At 50.2% G+C, this 22,283-nt stretch overlaps 1 protein-coding gene and 1 long non-coding RNA gene across 2 annotated transcripts in view; one reads left to right on the plus strand and one right to left on the minus strand.

Annotated features, from left to right (window-relative positions):
- The first annotated feature begins 87 nt into the window (after nucleotides 1-87).
- LOC122365308 overlaps nucleotides 88-22,283 on the plus strand; it is a 56,260-nt gene continuing 34,064 nt past the window's right edge. Inside the window, exon 1 of the mRNA XM_043336430.1 lies at nucleotides 88-295. Within this exon, the coding sequence (XP_043192365.1) occupies nucleotides 144-295 (152 nt within the window). The 5' untranslated portion in view covers nucleotides 88-143. The remainder of the gene's footprint in view (nucleotides 296-22,283) is intronic.
- Nucleotides 10,168-14,961, minus strand: LOC122365312. The gene is made up of 3 exons (XR_006253717.1): nucleotides 14,399-14,961; nucleotides 13,937-14,050; nucleotides 10,168-11,162 (listed from the first exon to the last, which is right to left on the minus strand). It is a non-coding gene; the product is annotated as an uncharacterized LOC122365312 (long non-coding RNA).

Here is a 22,283-nt window from a genome sequence, read left to right on the forward strand (position 1 = left end):
GCTCAGTAGAGCCGGTAGAATCGGAAAACCGGTAGACGCCCACGGCTAGAGCGGAAGGCCTCGATGCCAGCGCCGCGCTGCGGGCGTCGTGTAATCTCCGTCCGGCAGCGTTCGTTGGAGGCCGAGCGAGCAGTGGCAGCGCGATGGACCCCGAACTGAGAAATACCGCTCTCCTTCTGGCGAAGGGGAACAACGCACAGTTCGAGTTTGTGTACAAGTTATACCCTCAGTCACTAGCCTTGAAGTCACAGTCCAAGAATAAGAAGCCGGAAGAACTGAAGAAGCTCGACCATTGGTAAGGAGCCTCGCTAACTGAGCGAGTCATTGAACCTGCTTTGTGTGGTGCCGCCCGCGAGTGTGTGAGGAATGCTTGTTTGTCCGCCGGCTTGCGCCCCCTTTTTGATTGTGGCGCCACGGGTCGCACGCTTGGCACCGGCGTGCAGTCTGGGAATCGGCTGGTGGGGCGGGCTGCTGGTGGTATACCAGGCAGATCGACTTCCGTCGCGCGCTCGGGCGTTAGGGAGCGTGTCCTTGAGCTGGAAAACTTTGCTGAGAAGCAGACCACGGCCAGTTCTGAGCGGGGACTTCACCCATATATCCTATTCAGGTGTGTGCATGATGGGTGTTATTAAGAAAGCTGTTATGATTTTGATATTGGGAGCATCGGGTTTTTAATGATGGTCGCTGACGCACAGCATGGGTTGTGAAACAAAATGGAGACAAAGAGCCACCAGAACGGTTCATATCTCCCGCGCTCTTTTTCGTGTCCGCTTTCACGTCTTGGAACTATGATGGGTTCAGTCATGAATGGAGAGTGGCATATGAGTTGATGCCAAAAATTACCCGTACCTATCCATTTTTTTTTTCACGAGCAGGGGCCTGCACAGAACTTATTTTCAGAATTATCTTTCCAAGACTTTTTCAATTTCATTACCGTCGATTTTGAAATGAATTAGGTACCAAAGTTACTTTGGGCTAACGATACATTGTCTCATTTTAAGAAAAACTCAGTTGTGACTGGCAACTTCTATTTATAGCTGTTCACCACCCTACCCTTACCTGACCGACTGAATGGCTCGCGCTGTGTCGGGACAGCTGGGGCTGATTTTGACCTGCCCCTCGCGGGACACCTCTCGCTGGGGATCTGTCCGCGAATTGTTATTGGTATATTGGGACGACTGCTCTCCCCACAGGAAAAAGTTCGGGAGGCGGAGGTAGGGAGAGTTGGTCGGCCATGGGTCACCTGGGTCAGCAGGGGGCCGTGGGCGCGAGATTATGCGCTCCACAAATGGTCCCTTCTGAGACCAATGGTCATGGGTCAGTGGTGAATGGTCAGTGACTGGTCACACTCACAGCTGCTGCGCGCGGGGTAGCACCGTCCTGCTGGAACCATTGAGTGGTATAGACTGGTATGCTTTTTACTATTTGTACGGTCAAGGTCACATGCATGCTGTGTACTCTGTGGGTGTAGATCAGATGAGATTTTCCTCGGGGTGTTGGCTTTTCAGCGCCACCCCATCAATTGTGTCGTCTTATATTCCATCGGTTAGTGTCTTTTCACATCAGGTGCCCGCATATTTCCGTTGCAGTGTTGAGCAGGAACCGTTTAATGATGGCATGCTACTTTTCCAGTCATTGTTATTAGCATGTGGCTGTGATTTTCGGCATCAGCACTTCTGAACTCGTTAATCTTGACGTTCGTTTGGAATCGTTTTTTTTCAAGAAATTTTGTCCGAATGGGTGAATGGGTGGCTGTGGGCCCGGGTGTCCCGCTAAATTCATCAAAAGCATTGGTGGTGTTATCTGGAAAAAAAAAAAACTGTTGGAAAATGATCGCAGTAAACGGTCGCGGATTGATTTTTATGTGACGTAATACAAAGATATGCTGCAACGTGGCGACTGGAGAAGTAATGGCAAAGTAATGGTACCTTTTGGATGTTTCTGATGAGAAAGGCTTTACGCTTTTCTTCGCAGACCGTTATCATTGGCTGCGGAAAATACTGTTTTGAGTATCTAGAACTTTGTGCCTGATAATTAGTGTCTAATACAAAACAACCAGCGTTGGCTCAGGAACAAGGCTCTTGAGAACGATTGACTTATAGCCATGCTATGCATCAAAATTATTATTGACCGAGCATGGCAGTACTCTGTGGTCATTTTGGGCCATCTTGTTTGGGACTTCACTTTTTTTCTCGGGACGTGCAAAATTGATGCCGAAAAGGGTAAACAAAGCTTGGTGGCCCCACTATATAGCTTTTATTAGGAGATATGGATGAAAGAGGGCATGGAGCCGTTTCACCCCCTCCCCTCTTACGGGATGCGGGATAAGCAATAAGCATTTATGGGAAAGGGAATGGACGATTTTGATTACTCTTCCCCGCTACATTTGTTTTTGGGACTGCAAACGACTTCGCTTACCCGACCCCCATATTTACCATGGGGGTCATGGGGAAGGTCCCTATTGACACCTTCCCATGTTACCATGGTAAAGTGTCAATAGGGAGAATTCTGAATCAGGTTCTGAGAATTACCTACGTGCGGAGGAAGCCGAGACCGTGGAGACAACTTTTTGTGACCGGCTAAGGTTTACGTTTTTACCGCGCTGTAGCGACTCCTGATGGCAGCGGATATACTGAGGCTGCGCGGACCAGTTTGATCAACAGAAAAATCGCCGGCTGCGGCTCTTCTTAGACCTAGAAGTAAAGTCTCTCATAAGCTTCAACTACATCGTGAAAGATAACTTTGAAAACATAAGCCTGGCTTGTTTTATTTTTATTCATATTAGCGCTTATTTTTCGCGCTGCTGGCGAAATTCGAGGCCACTTTTGCTAAGAATTGGCGCAGCCGGTGGTTTTTCTGTTGATATGACTGGCCCCTGGTCCCTTTCCGCTCATTGCAGGTCGTTTGATAGGGTCTGTGCCGTGTTACATTTTGATCATACGGCAAAGCTCTGTCACGGTCAGAGCCGGTCGGTTCCGTCTGGTGCAGGGAACTGGTTTCCGTCGACTTTTTCATGTGTGTCGGTATTAAGGATATGATCGCGGGATGTTTGGATCCTGGTTCAGAAAGTCGATGGTGATAAAAATATTATGTTCCATTTTGATGTAATCTGCATGTTTTGGCTACGTTCTCATATGAAATGCACGCATTTCGCTTTGCTGCATATTTCGCATGATTTCATTTTCCATGAGTGCACCCGCTCAGCACTCTCATCATTTTACGAACTCTGGTTTTCCGTTCGTTTCTAGAATACAATACACGTCGCCTGTCTGCTGTATTAGCGTTGTGCGACACTTGGGAAGCCGCTTGTGTTAGACCGGTCGGGTGGTTACCATACCTACGAGACGGTCCGGGATGTTGTTATTCCCCTCCTGCCTGACGCACGAGACCGTCGGGGAAGTATATACAGTGCGCCTAGCCCGCAGTAGCGGCGGAACACTTTCAGTTAAGGGGGGGGGGGGGGCACTGCCGACTCTTGGTCCCTTTTTTCATGCAACGCCAATAGGGGTAATGTTAAAATGCCAAAATCAAAGGGGGGCACGGTGCTCCCCAGTCCCCCCCCCGTTCCGCCGCCTATGCTAGCCCGGAATCAGACTTAAGGTTTCAACGACAAGCCATAGAATAGTCGGTAACACCAAGTAAAGGAGAAATTGAACCGACGTTTTTTTCATTCCTCATTACATTTAGCCTTCCTTCACTATGGCGCAATGCTGGCACATATTGGTGTCATTTTTAATCTCCTGACATCTTGAAGTTTCAATAAGATTCGTTGCAGCGCTATATAGTACGGCTTGTTCATTGGTCTGGGGTAAAAGATGTGAGCCCATCGGAAACATCTGGGGACTGGGACATTAATCGATCTTAGATATGTTGGTGTTTTATCCACTTCACAATCTCGGGAGCGTTGACCCTTCTCTTGGCACAGACGGCAGATCCCGCGGCCGGCCCGTCCTCCGGCGTTGTCGCCCTGTCGTGCTGCTCTCCCCGACCTTCACCTTGGCCCATGTCGGCGCCCCGGGCGCCCCTCCCAGGTAGGGGCGCCCACCCGTCTGGCGACAGCCCGCCCGGCGTGCCACTTCCTGGGGAGTTGTGCAATCTGCAGTCAGCGAACCACGCGGAGCGCCGAGCGCCGGCCGTCGGGCGGAGCCAGTGCGGCATGCAAACCAACGGGACCGCGCGCCCGGCGGCCGGCGGGGTCCGTCTCTGCAGCCGGCTGTTAAAGTCCGGCTAGCTCTGCAGCTGATTCTGGGATCCGGGTATCACTGCTGCTGCAGCTGGTACTCTTCTACTGCTATCTCTGCAGCTGGTGCCACGGCCCGGCTCTGTTTCAGCTTCTGCAGCTAAGTCCAGCTAGCACTGCAGCTGGGACTCCAGTCCACTGCTGCTGCACTGCTGTAGCTACAGCTGATTCTCCGGCCCGGCTGATTCTCCGGATTCTCCGGTCCGGCTGCTTTTCGGTCCAGCTATCTCTGCGGCTGGTGCGCTAGTCCTGCACGCAACTTTGTGGTCCGGTTATCTCTGCAGTCTTGCGGTCCGGCTATCACTACAGCTGATCCTTCGGCCCGGCAGTTGCAGCCCCGCGACTGCTGCAGCCCGATCGCCGTCACTTGCAGACGACATATCCAGAAATCATCGCTGGTCCCGGCTCGAAATCATCACCGGAACGCGAGTCGCCCTGTCGGACGGGCTGTTTCGTGTGGGACTCCGAGAAACTTGCAGCTCTACTGTGAAAAGCTCTGAATCATTGTTACGATCGCTGACATTTGGTGTGATCAAATCGGCATTGTTCGGCGGTCATTGGGTTCACTATGAGGTGTAGAACGCAGAAGTATTACGCTCCTTGAAGCCAGGACATGTAGTACCGTTGTGTTTATCGTATCTGGGAAGTCCCCGCCTTCTGATATCGACTGCGGAACTCGGCGTGCCACTCTATCGGCGCTGTATTTCTGATATCCCCCCCCCCCACACACACACACACCTCAGCTCCGCGGGGGCGCGCCGAGCCGGCAGCGATGTCCCGGTAGTGACCCGACACGTTCCGTCTGTCTCCCACGGGGCAGCTCTTTGTGTGTCGGTCCAGTCAGACCCGTCGGCGGCTGGCCCGGTCACGACTTTTGTGGTCCGCTGCGGCCGTCACCCGCCGCGTCTGGGGGCTTTCTGAGCTGGGAGACTGCCTAGTGGCTGCTGGGGACGCTTTGTAGTGGGAGGTGAGTCAGAGCAACGGTGGAACTGACGACTTTGCTTGTTATTGCCCGATAATGTCAGTCGCTACTCGCTGGTGTTGGTGCTGACTGCTGAGGTTCCTCGCTCTTCTTGGCTTCTCGCTCATTTCCCATCGTCAGCTTTGCTAGTTAGTGCTGGTGGCCGTTTACATTTATGCTGTCAATAAGAGCGGCTGCCCGAAAATCGCATTTTTCGTCGTGTCTGCTGCGGTTATGGTGATGGTGATAATCCGCAGCATTTGATGGTGGCGTTGTAAAAGCGCAACATCGAACGTCGATTACTGCTGCAGTCCGGACGCCCTAAAAATCCCATCACCGAGCCATCATGTCTCCCCTATCACCCCTCTTCTGCCGCCCTAGTGACCCTCATTTCCCCCTCCCCTTCCCCCCCCATCCGTACCGCTACAAACCATCCGGTGCTCGCCGCCAGACCGGACAGACAGACAGACGGCCTTACGCAACCGGCCCGGGCCCGACTCCCGACCGAGCCCGTCCCGCGCCGCTCGGTGCCGCCCGCTGGGGCAGCCGGCACCGGCCGCCGCCGGCGCAGGCGAACGTTCTACAGCACGGGGTGGTGGCTCCCTGTGGGAGTCTGACGCGGGTGGTCCTCTGTGTAGTGTGGAAGGGCAAGAGGCATTCGATATTCGAGAGGGCTTCTGTCTTCTGCTTCTGAGCTGCTTTAGAGTGTTCGGGAGTATGAAGGTTGTAGGGAGAGCGTTGATTGCTTGCATCTCGTGACACTTAGGCTTGAGCTTGAATTTGGAAACGACAGCCGATTTATTTTTTCTTAGTTTTCTGTATTTTCTGGAATTTGTTAGATCCGTGCCACAGTCATTCGCCACTTGTGTTGCGTGACATTGGTGGCCGTTTGGGCTGGCGACTTTAGTCCTATCGCCTAATCTGACCCGACACAGGGTACGTCTGTCCCCCCGTAGCTGCTGAATGCTGATCTAGCCGGAGCAGTGGTTACCCTGTACCCACCCGTCCACCGGCCTGTGACTCAGCTCCAGTGACGTCATCAGTGCGCCGTGCCGATGACGTCACCGGTTTCCCCGGCCTCGCGGCGAGGCGCGTTGGGCAAGGGTGAAACTGGGCCGACGGACGGCGGAGCGCGGCCTCGGCTCCGGCTTCGGCTCATGCGTGGGTAACTGAGGCGGTGAGCGCCCGAGTTTCGAAAGGGCTCAGCCGGGTGTGAAACGATCAGCCAGGCTCGGATTTTTGTACCGCAATGGGCTAACTTAGAGGCTGATAAGTATAGCGGAGTGCTGGATTCTGGTTCTTATTGGATGCTTCTCCGAGGTCTTGCATTTGTCGTAAGGAATAACTGAAGCTTTTTAGCAGGTCCTTTTACGTTTCTTCAGTCCGTCTGTCCGTCCATCTATCTATGCAGCAAGACTTTTCCATCTGATGTTGGAGATTTTGTCGTGATAGGACCAAGAAACGAGAGCCCATTCACCGTTTATGTTTTGCTGCAATGGTTCTCGTTCACCACAAGCAAATGCTGCGGCGTTATCAGCTCGAAGCTCTTTCCTCGAAGCCACGTGATAGCATAGCATTACCGAGCTCTGTTTTGAAGTGCTGACGGCAAGGATGCAATGGAAATGGGCTGTTTGCATGAACTGTGTTGTTTGCACTTTGCAGGGTCCCCTGTGCTCGGGAAACGATAGCAGTGACGGCTGGGTTTTCCACACTGACAGGGGCATGTTCTCAGACTCGGGAGGCCAGTTCACGTGCCTGGGCTGTCCACTCTGACATCATGCCGTGGAAAGGTGGAGGGGACTTATCGTTGCTGTTTCCCAAGGAGACGCCGAGTTGTGTTGTATCTTGGATGGACAAATAACGTCGGCAAAGTTTGAGGACATTTGTAAGCTAAAGATGAAGAGCTTAATCGAAGAGGGCAGCCACATCAGAGCTGCTGTAGAGACGGAGTCAGTTGCGCCTCTCTGGAGAGATGTGCAAGTTCTAACTCATACCCTACCCACTTCATGGATTTGTCAATCTGCTGTCGCATCCGGAACATTGAACAAGCTTTCTTTATTCCTTCCACATCTACGACCAGCATCAACAGCAACACTAACAACAACGTCTACACCAACATCAACAGCAACACAAGCACCACCACCACCGCCACCCGGCCTAGGCTCCGCCGCCACCGCCCGCCCGCCCGGTCGGCCGTCCGTCCTACCGTCTCCCGGCCGCCGCGCTGTGTGCCACGGCCGCCGTCCGTCCGTCCAAAGCCGGCGGCGTGATTCACAGGCAGCAGCGGCGGCGGCGGAGGCACGCCTTCCCGGGCGGGGGCGGGGGCGGCCGGTCGCGTGGCGGCGATCAGCTGACCGGGGCGCCGGCGCGCGCGATCAGCTGATGTGCCCGACCCGGGGGAAGTCCCCGGCGGACCGCCGATGTCATGACGTCACTCGCCGGCCGCCGCCGCCGCACCGTCTCTCCCGGCCGGTCACGTGATGGGGCGGGCGGGCGACGCGGAGGGGAGGGGAGGGGAGGGGAGGCGCCGCCACCGGGGCTGCCTTTGCAGTGAACCAGTCATGCCGAGGATGGCGCCGGGGTTGGTCCGGGGCATTTGGGCCGGCCGGCCGGAAGGCGGACGGCGCAGTGGACGGGTAGGGAGGGAGGGGTACGATGGGGGGGGGTCGAGTGTGGTAGGTCAGTGAAGTCATTGTTGGGACAGCTGACAGGACCAGCCAAGGATGGCTATGTGGAGCCAGATGGATGTCCCGTTGTTTTCGGATTACTACCATGGGGAGACTGACATTCATTTTAGTTGCGCCTGACCGATTCGCTGTGCTGAGGGCTGAATCATCACTCCCTCCAGTCCTACCAGGGTGTCAGATGTGGTACGTTGGACATGCTGCCCTCGATGGAGACCAGTCCTGCGGCTCCGTATGAACGCGGTGCTCTGGGGCTTCGTGTCGACACGGGCGCCGAAGCCCCGACGGCAGTCTGTCTCCCCTAGGGCTGGACGAGATTCGGTCGAGGGTGGGCTGTGGCGTATGTATGGGGACTGGATTGTGCGTCATAGGTACTCCAGCCAAGTACGCGGATCCAGAGAGGACTGGTCTCCGGCCGATCTGGATCTCCAGTGGGCGGTTGACGTGGATTTAGTCGGTTCATGTTCATTTTGGCGGACTCGGTGGATCTTCACTTATGAAACAGTCTGCGTATTGGGTAATGCATCCCCCAAAGAGACGCCACGTTCAGCCATCCATTAGCAATCTGTCCACCAGCCTGCAGCCCGTCTGGTTTGAACTCCAGACGTTCGGGACTCCATGCTCTATACACACTCCCGAACTCCACGCTCGGTTACAGCCGACATGACGTCCGTCCTGAGACCTGTCAACCTGTCAACACTGAGGGACACCATCCGTCAACGCAGCGGTGGTGTGCCGTACAGTTTCCGTATACTTTCCCGCAGCCGTCGGCAACATTTTCTATGATGGTATTTCTTTGGCCCCAAATCCGTCACTCGAACGAAGTTTACCAACCTCATCCAGAGACTTGTTGGATGTGCTGCTCATCGGTCTCGTACTTGAGGTCTGCTATAAGATATTTCATATTCCACCTGATAATGTTTGCGATGCCTGAAAAAATATGAGCAGTCGCAAAGTAAGCCCTTGCGTCATATGCACTAAAGCCCCAAAAAGCATTGCACACGTATTAACTACAGCCTGTATTTCTCTTTTTTAGTATTAATCGCCTTTCCTTTTGATCGTAAGCCCTTGATCATTGGATTTTGTCGAATAATGCCTTTTGTGTTCTCTTCGTCATGATCCGATCTTTCATTTCTCGGATAAACTTCACTGACGCCTCGGCGTCTCCATGCGATGTTGTGGGTGTCCGTCAAAATTCGTGGAGATATGCTGTCCCACGATTTCAATAATGCCTCACGTCAATAAATGAGCTTATTTCAGCGTAACACGGGTCCGTACGCGAGATTTGGACATTTGATTGAAGAAAAAAATCATTGAAAAGGCAACAGGGCCCAATCTCACCAAGTGCGGTAAACTCATGTTGCGGTAACCTACCCCAAAACGAATCTCACCACTGCCGTAATTTTTTATGTTACCGCATCGAAATAACCCCATGGGATAGCTTCGGTTTTACTGCAAATTCTTCATGTGCGCAGCTGCTCACGGCCCGAAAGCAAGTAAACACAAGGCCGTATAAGTTAGGTAAGATCGTCCGGGCTCGCTAATGTTACAAATCTGCAACACTACGGTGACGTCACCGGCGCATACGCTCCCTGGCTCCATCCTGACCCTGATGCGGCGGCTGGAATCGCTGCTAATCGAAAAATTACTTGTGCAATAGCGCTTTTAAATGACTTTAAAAAGGGGGAAAATATGATAACAAAATAATTATGAGAATCCCCTGTCCCGACTTGGATCGTACGACCCCGCCACCTAGCGGACAACGCCGTAATTAGGGTTGAGTTGGCGATCTCCAGGTGGCTCGTCACTCGTCAGCTGTCAGCCGCAGGCAGGCGAGGGCCGGCAGGCGCTTAAGTTATGTTAACGCCAGGTCATGCTCAGGAAAATGCGACATGCTTCATAACGGTCATTTATCTCGAAAAAGATGCGGTGCCCTGTGGTGCTATGGCCCACATGACTCGGGACCCGTGAGGCCCCTGTAGTCACCAGCAGCTCCCAAGGCTGCTACGGACGCGATACCGCAGATACGTACTCCGAAAATTGCTAGACAAAGGACTGCGATGGAGCCTGGAGGAATGCATTGCAAGGACTATGTTTTGGTTTATGTTCCTGTGCGTAATCGCGGGGCTATCGGTGTTAGGGTCCCGGGAGCCAAAGCCATGCGGGCAACTGGGGTGTATCTGGATGGTGAATGGTGATGATATCGTGTTTTTGTTCGGCCACATGGGCACAATAACGAAAGCATTGATTCACTCCGTCCGAAAGCCTAGGTACCGAACCAATTAAGAACCACCAACAGATGTATTCCATGACAGGAAACAAAACGACCCCAACACTGCTCGCGCATGTCTATCCAATATCCATCCAGTGAGGGAGCACATGTGGTCCGTGTCCCCGCACACACGGGCACACAGACGATGGGTAACGCAACCACGAGTCGGCACAACGCAATCACGAATGGTTAACGCAACCACGAATGGTTAACGCAACCACGGGTCGGCACAACGCAATCACGAATGGTTAACGCAACCACGAATGGTTAACGCAACCACGAGTCGGCACAACGCAATCACGAATGGTTAACGCAACCACGAATGGTTAACGCAACCACGAGTCGGCACAACGCAATCACGAATGGTTAACGCAACCACGAGTCGGCACAAGATGAATGAGCAAAAGCGACTGTCAACCACGCAACCACGAATCCGCACAAAATGAATGAACCAAAATTACTGTTCAACAGGGGTCAGCACTGCGCGCGTCCAGAGAGGCCAAGCCGGCAGCTCGCGTGATCACGCCCTGGGTCCGCGCCCTCAGCCGGGGTAGGCTCACCGTGCCATCGCCGAACTGGATGACCATCGTGGAAGAGTTCGAGGTCATCTTCCGGTTGATGATGGGTGCTACCGTCGACGGTCAGTCCGGTATCGTGCAGAGGCTGCTGGCGGCACTCCAGGTAAAGCGTCCATCTCTGGACGCCAGGATCGCGAGGAAGCTGGTGACGACGCGGGTCCACCTTCGGATCCGCTCACTAAACCAGCGCCAGGACGAAGTCGTAAGCACAAGTGATCCGCTCCTCGCGTAGGCCGGCCTGGCTCCCAGTGATGGTGCGCCGGGAGCTGCTCGCTGCCCGGCTGAACTGTCTGACAGCCTCAGAAGACAGAAAGTGACGGCGCTCTCCACACTGGCGAGTGATGCCGGGGTAAAGATGTCGGCACTGGACGCCGCCGGCAGACGCAGTGCGTTCTCCACCTGATTCAGCTGCTTCCTGCCGATTTACCTGAAACAAAGTCAAGTGAAATCAATGATCCTTCTTACCTAAGTGGTGGCCTGAGCTCTGCAATACGTGGACGTATCAATGGCCACAAAATCTATCTAATTAAGGTGCTGTTTAAATAAAGATAGAATTAATAGTGATTGTTGAAATGGCGACGGTCGGTGAGCTTAAACTAATGTAAAGTGGGAAACCCCAAAATTTAGTGTGTACAATATCTTAGCGCGAGCACCACTTATCGTAACAACACTGCTCGCTGGGAGCACTACTAAACGATTGGTCTAGCGGAAAGGAGGGTCGGTAGACACTTCAACTATTCTGACTCTCCGGAATTTTACTGATTACCAAAGTCAAGATATAGCATGCAATCCGTCCTGTTTAACGCCAACTCCGATTTCGACTATTTGTCCAATTGAACTGGGCGCAATAAATAGACACATTCAAGTGCAAAACAAAAATAGGAGAGATAATGCAGACATTACACTCATAGAGCTGGTTACAATGGCTTGATTACCATGACGATTGAAGACGATTGAATGATAGCGATAAAAATGTAGAGCAAGTCGAAAAGAAATAAATGCAGCTCACCACTCCGGACGTGCTGGCGGACTTGCTTGGCGGCGCGCCTCTCGGCTGCGACTTCGTCCTGGCGCTGGTTTAGTGAGCGGATCCGAAGGTGGACCCGCGTCGTCACCAGCTTCCTCGCGATCCTGGCGTCCAGAGATGGACGCTTTACCTGGAGTGCCGCCAGCAGCCTCTGCACGATACCGGACTGACCGTCGACGGTATCACCCATCATCAACCGGAAGATGACCTCGAACTCTTCCACGATGGTCATCCAGTTCGGCGATGGCACGGTGAGCCTACCCCGGCTGAGGGCGCGGACCCAGCTGGATGGGACTGAGCTGGGCGGAGCTTGGTCTGTAGTCTGAATCCACGAACCATCAGAAGCTGCAGTTTAGATCCTTGAAGGATTTGATCGGCTGATGCGTCGTAGCAGTATCGGCTGCTCAGTGCCATCTCGTCGAAGGACACTACACATAGACGCTCCAAGGCGCCCATACCTTGGACTGCTGCCCTTAGTACGGCGAGAGCTGCCTCTATTACTCCGGGCGTCACGCGGAAGCCGCGGATCCAGCGAGACAGGGTCGCAGCGGAAGGAAGAGGCAGGTGCATCACTTGTTGCACATACTCGTAGGCCTTTCGGCTCCTGCACCGCAGTCCAAGTGCCCGAGAGATGTCCTCTGCTGTCCACTGCACTCTGTGACCCGACTGGACAGTCGAGACCTGCTTTTCCGTGACGACTCCCAATCTGAGCAGTTTCTGGAGCTTGTGCGCCTTCCGCTCAGCCACTCGCAGCTTCCGCAGAAGCATCTGTCTCTCTTGCCGCCACTGCCGCTTCTGTTTCTCCATGCGCAGCTTCAAACGCCGATTTTGCTGGCTCAACTTCTGCACTTCCTCCAGGGGAGACAGATACTGGACCTCGCCAGCCGGCAAATCCGTAGCTGCAGGAGACCACTCCATCTGGTTCGAAGCATCCAGTGAGATAGATCTGTGGGAAGGAAATAGAGCATTAGTATTTTCTTGCATCTGAAATAAAAAAATGAACAGCGAGCTTCATTTTCAGGGTGAATTATCATCACGGTTAAGCTGAAAATTAATAATTGACCCGGCAGGCGGTGGGCCTCCGGGCCACCTTACGAGCGGGGGTGGGACTTTTTTGCCTCCCCCATATCTCCGAAACTACTGGATGGATCTGCAAAATCAAACAGCGTTCTATAGCCCTGTCTATTTTTCGGGGGAAATCCAATTTTATTGACCTTGGGGTTACCGATGATGTCACAGGTCAGGTCAAAAATAAAATATTCAATAAAAATAAACTGTTCACGGGTCTTCTTGGGAATGCAATATAACATCAAGTAAAATGCATTTAATCGAAAATCAGCGATAGGGCGCCAGTTTCCTAGTGCATATATTGCTATGAGAGGTCACTGATAATACCACCTCAGGTCACAGGTCAGGTCACCAAGAGTCAAAACAATATGAACTCAATTTTACTATGGCCATGTAAGAAAATGCCCCCCACTCCCCCTGCCTAAGGTTAAGGAATAGTCTTCTTCAGAGTAATGTAAAGCAATAGAATAAATATAAGTTCAGAGTTGCACAACTGTGAGCTAATGTCAGCTAGCGTCAGCTAACGTGAACATTACGTCAGCTCGCGCAATTTGATAGCCGCGTGCTGCTATCACCGGTGAAACAGGGCCCAGGTTTAGAGCCTTGCCCACAGTTTCCACTCAAGTGATTCAGAGGTAAGCTTAGTCTGAGTCTGATTGCAACATCATTCTCAAAGCTAGCATCTGAGTGTATTCAGTCTCTATCAAAACTACTGATTGCTGGAACCCTTGGCCCTGTTTCACCGGTGATAGCAGCACGCTACCTACTATCAAATTGCACGAGCTGACGTAATGTGATGAGGTCACACTAATGACGTTTCGTGCAATCCGTGAGCTTCGTTTGGACCAGAGTTGCTGTCTCGTTGAATTGCGTTTGATACATTTGGGCGGTGTTTCACGGGACGCTGCTACCACGCTGCTATCAAATTGCGCGAGCTGACGTCATACTTGTGGTAGTGTTGGAGCAATGGGCCTGTTGATGTTTCCATGGAAACCCAATTTGACACGTGTAATAGCAGCATGCTGCTATCACTGGTGAAACAGGGCCCTTGTATTGACAGTTCAAGCACCTAACAAAGAAAATATCAAATTCAATTATCTCCTCACCTTGATCTATCACTCAGAGATGAGGACGCTCCCTCAGTGTTGATGATGTCCTGCGCAAGGGACTTCATCTGTCGGCGATCACTCCTTGAAGCCCGAGTGCTTTGTTGCGCCGGTCTGTGAAAACACCATTTACATCAACATTCAAATAGGGCACAACTTCAGTGAGCTGCTTTGATCATTGGTGACTGATGCACAGATTATATTGATATGCAAAATGTTTCAAGTATCATGCAAATATGTCGGTAGCGGTACCTAACTTGGTACCTACCTGCTTACTAGCAACCTAATTTACAAATTAATGTGTCATGGTACATATCTGACAAGCGCACACAGTCACAGTGCAAATCCAAAAGCAAATATAAATTTGTTACAATTTCCATCACAATAAGAAAGATTCGAATTAGTACATTACCAACTGAATAGTTGGCATTCATATCAAATCCATTAAAATGAAATACATACCCCGAAGACCCAGCACTGCGCAGATTCTGTGTTGGAACCGCATCAGTCTTCAGACATGGGCTCACACCTGGCATCAGGGATGCTTTCACAAGGTAGGAAGGATCATAATCTGAATCAAGAAAGTGGTCTGAGCAAATCCTTGCCTGCAACACATTTATAGGATCCTGCCTCGAACATCTATGCACCCAGGTCGCACATGTGGCTGGATCCTTCGGGAACCGAAAAAACGATTTTGTGCAGAACTTGCCAGTCCTTCGGTAACTTCGGCATGTAGCCACCGCACAGTACGACATCCTGATCCTGAATCAAGTCCTGAATCATTCAATCAATTTAAGTTTCAATGGTTTCAAACAATCAACTCGAGGGTACAACCAAGGTACAACACAAGCAAGAAACAGGAAATGAACTTGTTTACCACCGTGAGTCCGTGACCCTCAAAATCGAATTCAAGGCCAAATTTGCGGGGAAGGCCAGCTGAGAAGTGTCCGTTCCGCTGACGTCACGGGTAATGTTAAAGATCCGGGTGCCCGGCAAATAGGAAAGCTCGGGATGACAGCCCCCTGAGTAAACAAACCAAACAATCAGCTGATTGCCCCCAAATGTCGGACAAAAATTACTGCAGACATTTGTGCCGTAATCTCTAAATTTTATGCTAATTGTGAGCAAGAATCAACAATTAAAGATGTAATAAGAACTTTATAAGAAAGAAAAGAAATAAGTTTCTTTTTTAAGATTATTTTTATTGCAGCCTGCGCCACCTATGCTTCCTATTTGCAGTATCCAAAACAGCATGTAGATGTCGCCCGTGAGTCTTGGAAACTGAGGTGCCGCTTGGAAAGAAGAAACACGCTCTCGTTGCCATGGCGACAAAACAATTGCGTTCTTTATATGGCGCCGGCGTGATTAGCAGCTTTTCTACCAATCCGAAGCGTCAACAAATGGGGTTCTTTTGCAGGATTTGCACAAAATGCGGTAAATTACAGCATGGGGTCGTTTGGGTTGGTGAGATTGGATTATTTGCTTGGGGTTATTTCGGTGGGGTAACTTACCGCTACCCCAAACAAGTTTACCGCACTTGGTGGGATTGGGCCCAGCAAAGTGGCAAAAAAAATTGAACATCTTTCCAAAACCGTGCTTTTGTGTGCCTATGTATTTTAGCTTGTCCCACAACCTGCGAAAAAAAATCTACAGAGCTGCTGTGTAGTTATTTTTAGAGATAATTGAGCGCGAGGGAGCGTTGTGAATAGCAAAAACATTGAAATTTCTCTTCAGGTTCTTATTTTTTGGTTATACAATTTAGCAAAACTGCACAACGCAAAAACGTCTGTCCCACGGTTTTTGGCAAACTTTTTTCTGGGTCACGTTTGTTTCTGGGTCACGGTACTTAGCTCCTCATTCAAAGCATTACGGACCGGGTAAGCAGGGTCTGCAGACTTGCATATGGTCCTATCCCGCGAAGGCGCAGAGAGCGGGGGCGGAAACTGAAAACTGTCAGTTGGGCTGGGCGAACCCAGGGGAAATCATCTCCTGCGTGCCATAAGATTTCTTTATTCTGGGTCACACGCCCTTGTGGCTTGTGGCTGGTAAGTAGTGGTGTCAATCGGTTACCAAAATTTCGGTATACCAATACCGAACCGATACCGATTCGGTATTCGGTATGTTATACCAAAAGCATTTGGTATTTTGTCGGTATTATGAAAGTCAACTACTGTCATAAAAAATTAAAACATTTTTGATAAACCTTCTGAACTCAAATTTGATATTGCTAAATGACATTGGATGAAGAAAAAGGACAATCATGACACATTTCTCCCAAATGCATGATGTCATAACAAATGGGCAAACACATTAACTGCAACATCAAACACATCAGTCTACCAATGTTAAATGGCAACTTATCAGTGCCAGCAAATTCCAATACCTACCATGAGGATAATTATCTTACAAAAAAGCTAATGTGCAAGACATGTACATTTAACATTACATATAATACATTAAACATGTATCAATGTTTACCTCACTGTATACTGGAAAACATACTCTAACTACCTTACTCAAAATTTCCAAAGCATTCATTGGTAACAAATTTGACTTTGTTTTGAGGAGTCTGTGATTGATCTTGACCTTGTCTTGCTCTCCATTTCACTGCAGTGCAGTTACAATATCCAAAAGTCAAAACCCTGTTTTTATAGCACTAGCTTCACCAATATCATCTAATATTGAAGGCAGCATTTATCACTTCATCATCACCCCACAAATTCTCAATTTCGTTCAACTTCAAAAAGATCCTGTGGATTATTTATTTTCTTTACTTAGTGTTCTCTTTCCTGCTCTCCTCAACAGATAAAAATCGCTAGCAAGTACACCTTACACTTCAACGACTGATGCAGTGACACACTGACACATAGCTCGTCACGTCCGGATCCAAGAGGCCGTAAGGCCTTCCTAAATTCCGCATACTATAAGTATAAGTATAAGTAGCAATATAATCAAAAGCATTCCTAAAATATAACTGGGTCTTGGCTTGCATCGCAAATAGCAGTTCAAAAACTGAACACATCTAAGAACTTTTAAATGTCGCAGCTGCGCTAAAATCCGATGTAGCTCAAAATTAATTGAAAATAATTGAGCAACATTGTTTTTCTGGTTCTTCTTTTTTTTAGCGATAGCGGCGTGCAATCTTTCTTGAATTAATTAAAAGATACCAAAATATGAACATCATATTTTTAAATTAAGTGTACATAAGCAAAAAGAAAAAAAAAACTTTATTTTATTCAGTCCCGTGCGTTTCGTGCCTAAATGCAAATGGCCGCCGCCTGCACGGCCAGTGCACGGCTGCCATTGTGGAAGTGATGCCACGTGACACTTGTCAATGATTCCGTAAAATTATGGACATTTTACTTAGCTTTCATCGCGATATCATTACAGTGGTGTCTCCTATCTATCAGTGTGCCTCGTAAGTAATTATTTATCAAGATTTGTTGTGTTAAACATTTATTTATGATAAAAAATTGGCTGCGTCACTATCGTCACCATTAGAGGTGTCAATTTCAGAAATTTCTTGTCCGATGTCCGTCCAATGTCCAAAATCCTAGCTCACCTTTGTCCAAAAAATGTCCAAGGCATGGATTTGTCCGAAAACTGTCCGAAAGCTGGATATGGAAAGAGAGGATGGGGGAATTGATCTATATTATGTACATGTTATTATGTACCACATGATAACTAAATAACAGATATCCGCCATCTGGCTTTGAGAGCAAAATATTGCCAACTTAAAATGTTGAAGCAATATCATATCGAGTAGGGAATGGGCATTTGGGCAAAAGGCCTAATCTGATATACAACACAAACACAGCATATTGAGACAAGCCTATTCTGCTTCAAAATGTGCTACAGCCTACAACTGAAGCTGAGTAAGCAGGAATAATGCAAAACATTGCCTTATCCCTCAAACTTGCGTTCTCAAATATTGACTTTTTGCCGCATCCCTCTGACACTAAGCCACTTGATGATGAATTAATGCAGCAATAATGCAAGAAGCTAAATAATGCATATCTTCATCTTACATTACAATGGCTGACATGTAAAGTAGAACACTTCTCAGGGGCGGATCCAAGGGGGGGGTCACATGGGTCATGGCCCCCCCCCCTTGAGGCCCGGGGGCCCAAAGACCTTCCAGGGGCACCACCGGCCTATCAGGGGTATCACAGTCCTGACAGGGGCACCACAGGACCGCCAGGGGCACCACAGGCCTAGCAGGGACACCACGGGCCTGGTGCCCCTGGGCCCTGACAGGACTGTAACGCCCCTGACAAGCCTGAAGTGTCCCCGGCAGGCACGTGGTGCCCCTGATAGGCCTGAGGCGCCCCTGCAAGGCCGGTGGTGCCCCTGGCAGGCCTGTGGTGTCCATGGCAGGCCTGTGGTGCCCTTGCTAGGCCTCTGGTGCCCCTGACAGGCTTGTAATGCCCCTGGAAGGACTGTGGTGCCCCTGGGCCCTGACAAGCCTGAGGTGCCCCTGACAGGCCAGAGGTGCCTTTGCTAGGCCTGTGGTGCCCCTGGCAGGCCTCTGGTGCCCCTGACAGGCTTGCGGTGCCCTTGGAAGGACTGTGGTGTCCCTGGGCCCTGACAAGCCTGAAGTGCCCCTGACAGGCCCGTGGTGCCCTTGTTAGGCCTGTGGTGCCCCTGGCAGGCCTCTGGTGCCCTTGCTAGGCCGCTGGTGCCCTTGCTAGGCCGCTGGTGCCCTTGCTAGGCCGCTGGTGCCCCTGGCAGGCCTCTGGTGCCCCTGCGCCCGGAGAGGACTGGTGCCCCTGAAAAGTCTGAAGTGCCCCTCGGCAGGCCCGTCGTGCCCCTGACAGGCCCAAGGTCCCCCTGCGAGGCCGGTGGTGCCCCTGGCAGGCCTCTGGTGCCCCTGGCAGGTCTGTGGCGCCCCTGGCAGACCTGTGTTGACTGGTGCCCCTGCTAGGTCGCTGGTGCCCCTCACAGACCTGTCAGGTGCCGCTGGGCCTTGACAAGCCTGAGATGCCTGGCTATGACAGGCTCGTGGTGACCCTGATAGACCAGTGGTGCCCTTGCTAGGCCTGTAGTTCCCCTGGCAGGCCTCTGGTGCCCCTGCTACCCCTGCGCCCTGAGAGGACTATGGTGCCCCTGAAAAGCCTGAAGTGCCTCTCGACAGGCCCGTGGTGCCCCTGGGCCCTGACAGGCCCAAGTTACCCCTGCGAGGTCGGTGGTGCTCCTGGCAGGCCTCTGGTGCCCCTGGCAGGTCTGTGGTGCCCCTGGCAGGCCTGTGTTGACTGGTGCCCCTGCTAGGCCGCTGGTGCCCCTCACAGGCCTGCGGTGCCCCTGGAAGGACTGTGGTGCCCCTGCCCCTAGGGGTGCTCATGGGCCCAACAGGCCCGTTGTGCCCCTGACAGGCCTGTCGTGTATACTTGCTAGACCTGTGGTGCCCCTGCTTCCTGGCAGGCCTGTGGTGCCCCTGGCGGGCCTGTGGCACCCCTACAAGGCCGTAGGTGCCCCTGACAGGTTTGTGGTGTCCCTGGAAGGACTTTGGTGCCCCTGACAAGCCTGAAGTGTCAAGGACAGACCCTTTAGACGCCAGGGTCAAGTTCGTCGGACTGACAACGATTTGCTTACCTGATAACGTTCCTGGTAAGTACTCATTACTCAGCGTCCACAACATATATACACATAGCACATTCATATATACTTGCTTACAATTGGTAAATGTGGTTGTGGCTAAGAGGTAAGATACTGACTAAAAATAAAAAATAAAAATAAAAACTGAAAATGGGGGCACCACCAAAATGAAGTGGACGAAATCCGTTGAGTTTTTAATTTTGGGTATAGGTAGGGGCACCACTTCGATTCATGACCCTCCCCTTGGAGTTTTCCTGGATCCGCCCCTGACACTTCTTGCAGAAGCAAAGTAGTTCAAGTTCATGTAAGAAGAAACTGCTCTTCACTGAGCCACACATCTCTGAATATCGAAACTCTTTAGACTCTTTAGTGCCCTGATCGAAACAAAATAAGCGATCACAAAATAAAAATACTTGCTGTGATTCAACACAAATTCACTAAAATTCACAAGCAAAAATAAGTTGTAATCCTTGGTAGAATGGAAAACACATTTCATGCTACCATTCTCGGTAGAATGGAACATGGTATCCGGCTTTGAGTCGATGATGTAAAAGTAAATCAATAATATGACGTCATTATCAGATAATTTGTCCTATTGAAGTGCATTAACAATAAGTTGTTTAATTTTTATTCAATATGCATTGAAAAATGTTATAGTTTTTTGAAAATTATTCAGTTGTTAACCCGCGCCGGGCCGGGGGGGGGGGTGTTTAAACACCCCCCCTTGCGGTTTTTCGCAGATATCTCAAAAACGGCGGCGCGGAGCGCCGCCGTTTTTGGCACACCTGTTTGTACATCTTTTCCGCACATGTTGTGAAAATTTCAGACCCAGGTCACCTTAGGTCAGGTCACCAGGTCACGCCAAGTGACCTCACCTCAGAAAAAATAAGAATGCTCGTCATAGCTACACCGACTGAACGATTGCCTTGAAACTTTCAGCGATTGATTAGAGCAACACTATCTATAAAATGTATATCTCGGAATTTTGATATCGGTGACCTAAGGTCAGGTCAATTTTGCAGCCTCTCCATTATAAGTCAATGGGAGAAAATTGAAAAGCGCCTGTTTTGCACGAACGCTATTCTAGACACTCTCAAACATCGAGATGTAGGTAAAATAGACACACTGAACCAGAAAATGGCAACTGTGACCCCTCGTTATGTCCCCGAGGTCATCTCAGGTCACGAACAGAATCTAACAGTTTTTCGATGATAACTTCTGATAGAGGCGTGCTAGAGCGCTGAAAACGCCTTAGATGTGTTCGGTTCGACGTTGCGGATCGACTGATATGCAACATGACCTTTTCCGGTCAGGTCATGACCTTGACCTGAGGTCAAATTTTCAAGTTGACCTTTCAAGGTCAAATTATAGTTCATTCGACGCGTCTCGACGAGAGGAACACGATGCTGGCAAAAGTAATGTCATAGCTCTTTTGAGTCAAAAGTTATTGCCGAAAAAACGTTTTTCTTAAAAACGGCTATTTTTGGAGTTTTTGCCTTCTGAAGGCTAAACCGTTGACCTGAGGTCAAATCTGAGCACATTACTCAGAAAGGTCTGTAAAAGGGCTATCGAATGCGCTTTTTTGCGGCGCTGTAGCTCTATCGGTTCCCGAGATAGCCGTTGGCAGTTTCCAAAATGTTGAAATAGTGAACATTTGACCTTTGGTGACCTCTGGTGACCTGACCTTTGACCTGACCCAAAAAATGACCGAAGTGTTTTCGTCCTTATTTTGGACGTTCTTTCGATTGCCGCTTACCGCGTGTCGCTACGTGGCCCAGGAGCCGAGTTAGAAGGGGGGGGGGGTGTTCAAACACCCCCCCGCGGCCCGGCGCGGAATTTCAGAGCACCGGCCCGGCGCGGGTTAAAGGGACCCTCCCACCTTCAAAAAAGTTTATGAATTGGCATGAAAGTGATGTCGCTCGGTTCAGAAAGAGCGAAAATGAATATCTACCAAATTTCACCGAAAAATATTCACCGGTTTTCAAGATATTAGACTTTTACTTTTGTTTACTTTTTTGGGATCTCCGCTGTTTCTAGCGACTTTATTTTAGAAGTGCGGCGTTTGCGGCAGATGTTGCGCGCAAATATCATATACCACCGCGTGCTACAAAACGTTTTAGTCAAACATTTAAAAATCGTTAGATATTTGCGCTGACGTCACACATTCAGAGGGGTATTCCTAAGCATTAGCCCCTCTGAATCAAAATGCTGCAATTTTGAAATTCAATATTTCCGATTTAAGGCATTTCTCGATGTTGTGAGTGCCGAAACCGGTAATTGTGAGCCAGGGACCCCATTTTGGCTATCTCAACTCAAATCTAATGTTAAGGTGGGAGGGTCCCTTTAAGCAAACTGACTGTATTTTTAATTTTAGACGTCATTATTTGTCTCCTCTGATTGTCATCCGGGGGCCATCTTTCCTTAGGTTACATCACGGTTACATTTATGACGCTTTCGCCGCATTTCATCATCTTTTGGTAACAGTTAATTTGGATCATTTGGATAGGCTATCGGCATACTTTGTAGCATTGTATTCGATATTTCGGCACGGATGTTTTTTGAGGGGAAGGGGTGGAAGGGGATGATTTTATGATAGGAAGTTCTAGGTAAGACTCTTGTGCTACTTGGCACACCTTGATATTTGCAATTTTCTTCAGCCTCTTTTCTGTTAACTTTCAAGTGAGGCAAATCTAATTTTGGGCTTCCTCCTTTACTGCTTTGGTGTCTAGTGCTTCCCACAGGTCAATGATTG

This window comes from Amphibalanus amphitrite, unplaced genomic scaffold (assembly GCF_019059575.1).
Source record: "Amphibalanus amphitrite isolate SeventyFive unplaced genomic scaffold, NRLGWU_Aamphi_draft 000729F_arrow, whole genome shotgun sequence".
NCBI lineage: Eukaryota > Metazoa > Arthropoda > Thecostraca > Balanomorpha > Balanidae > Amphibalanus > Amphibalanus amphitrite.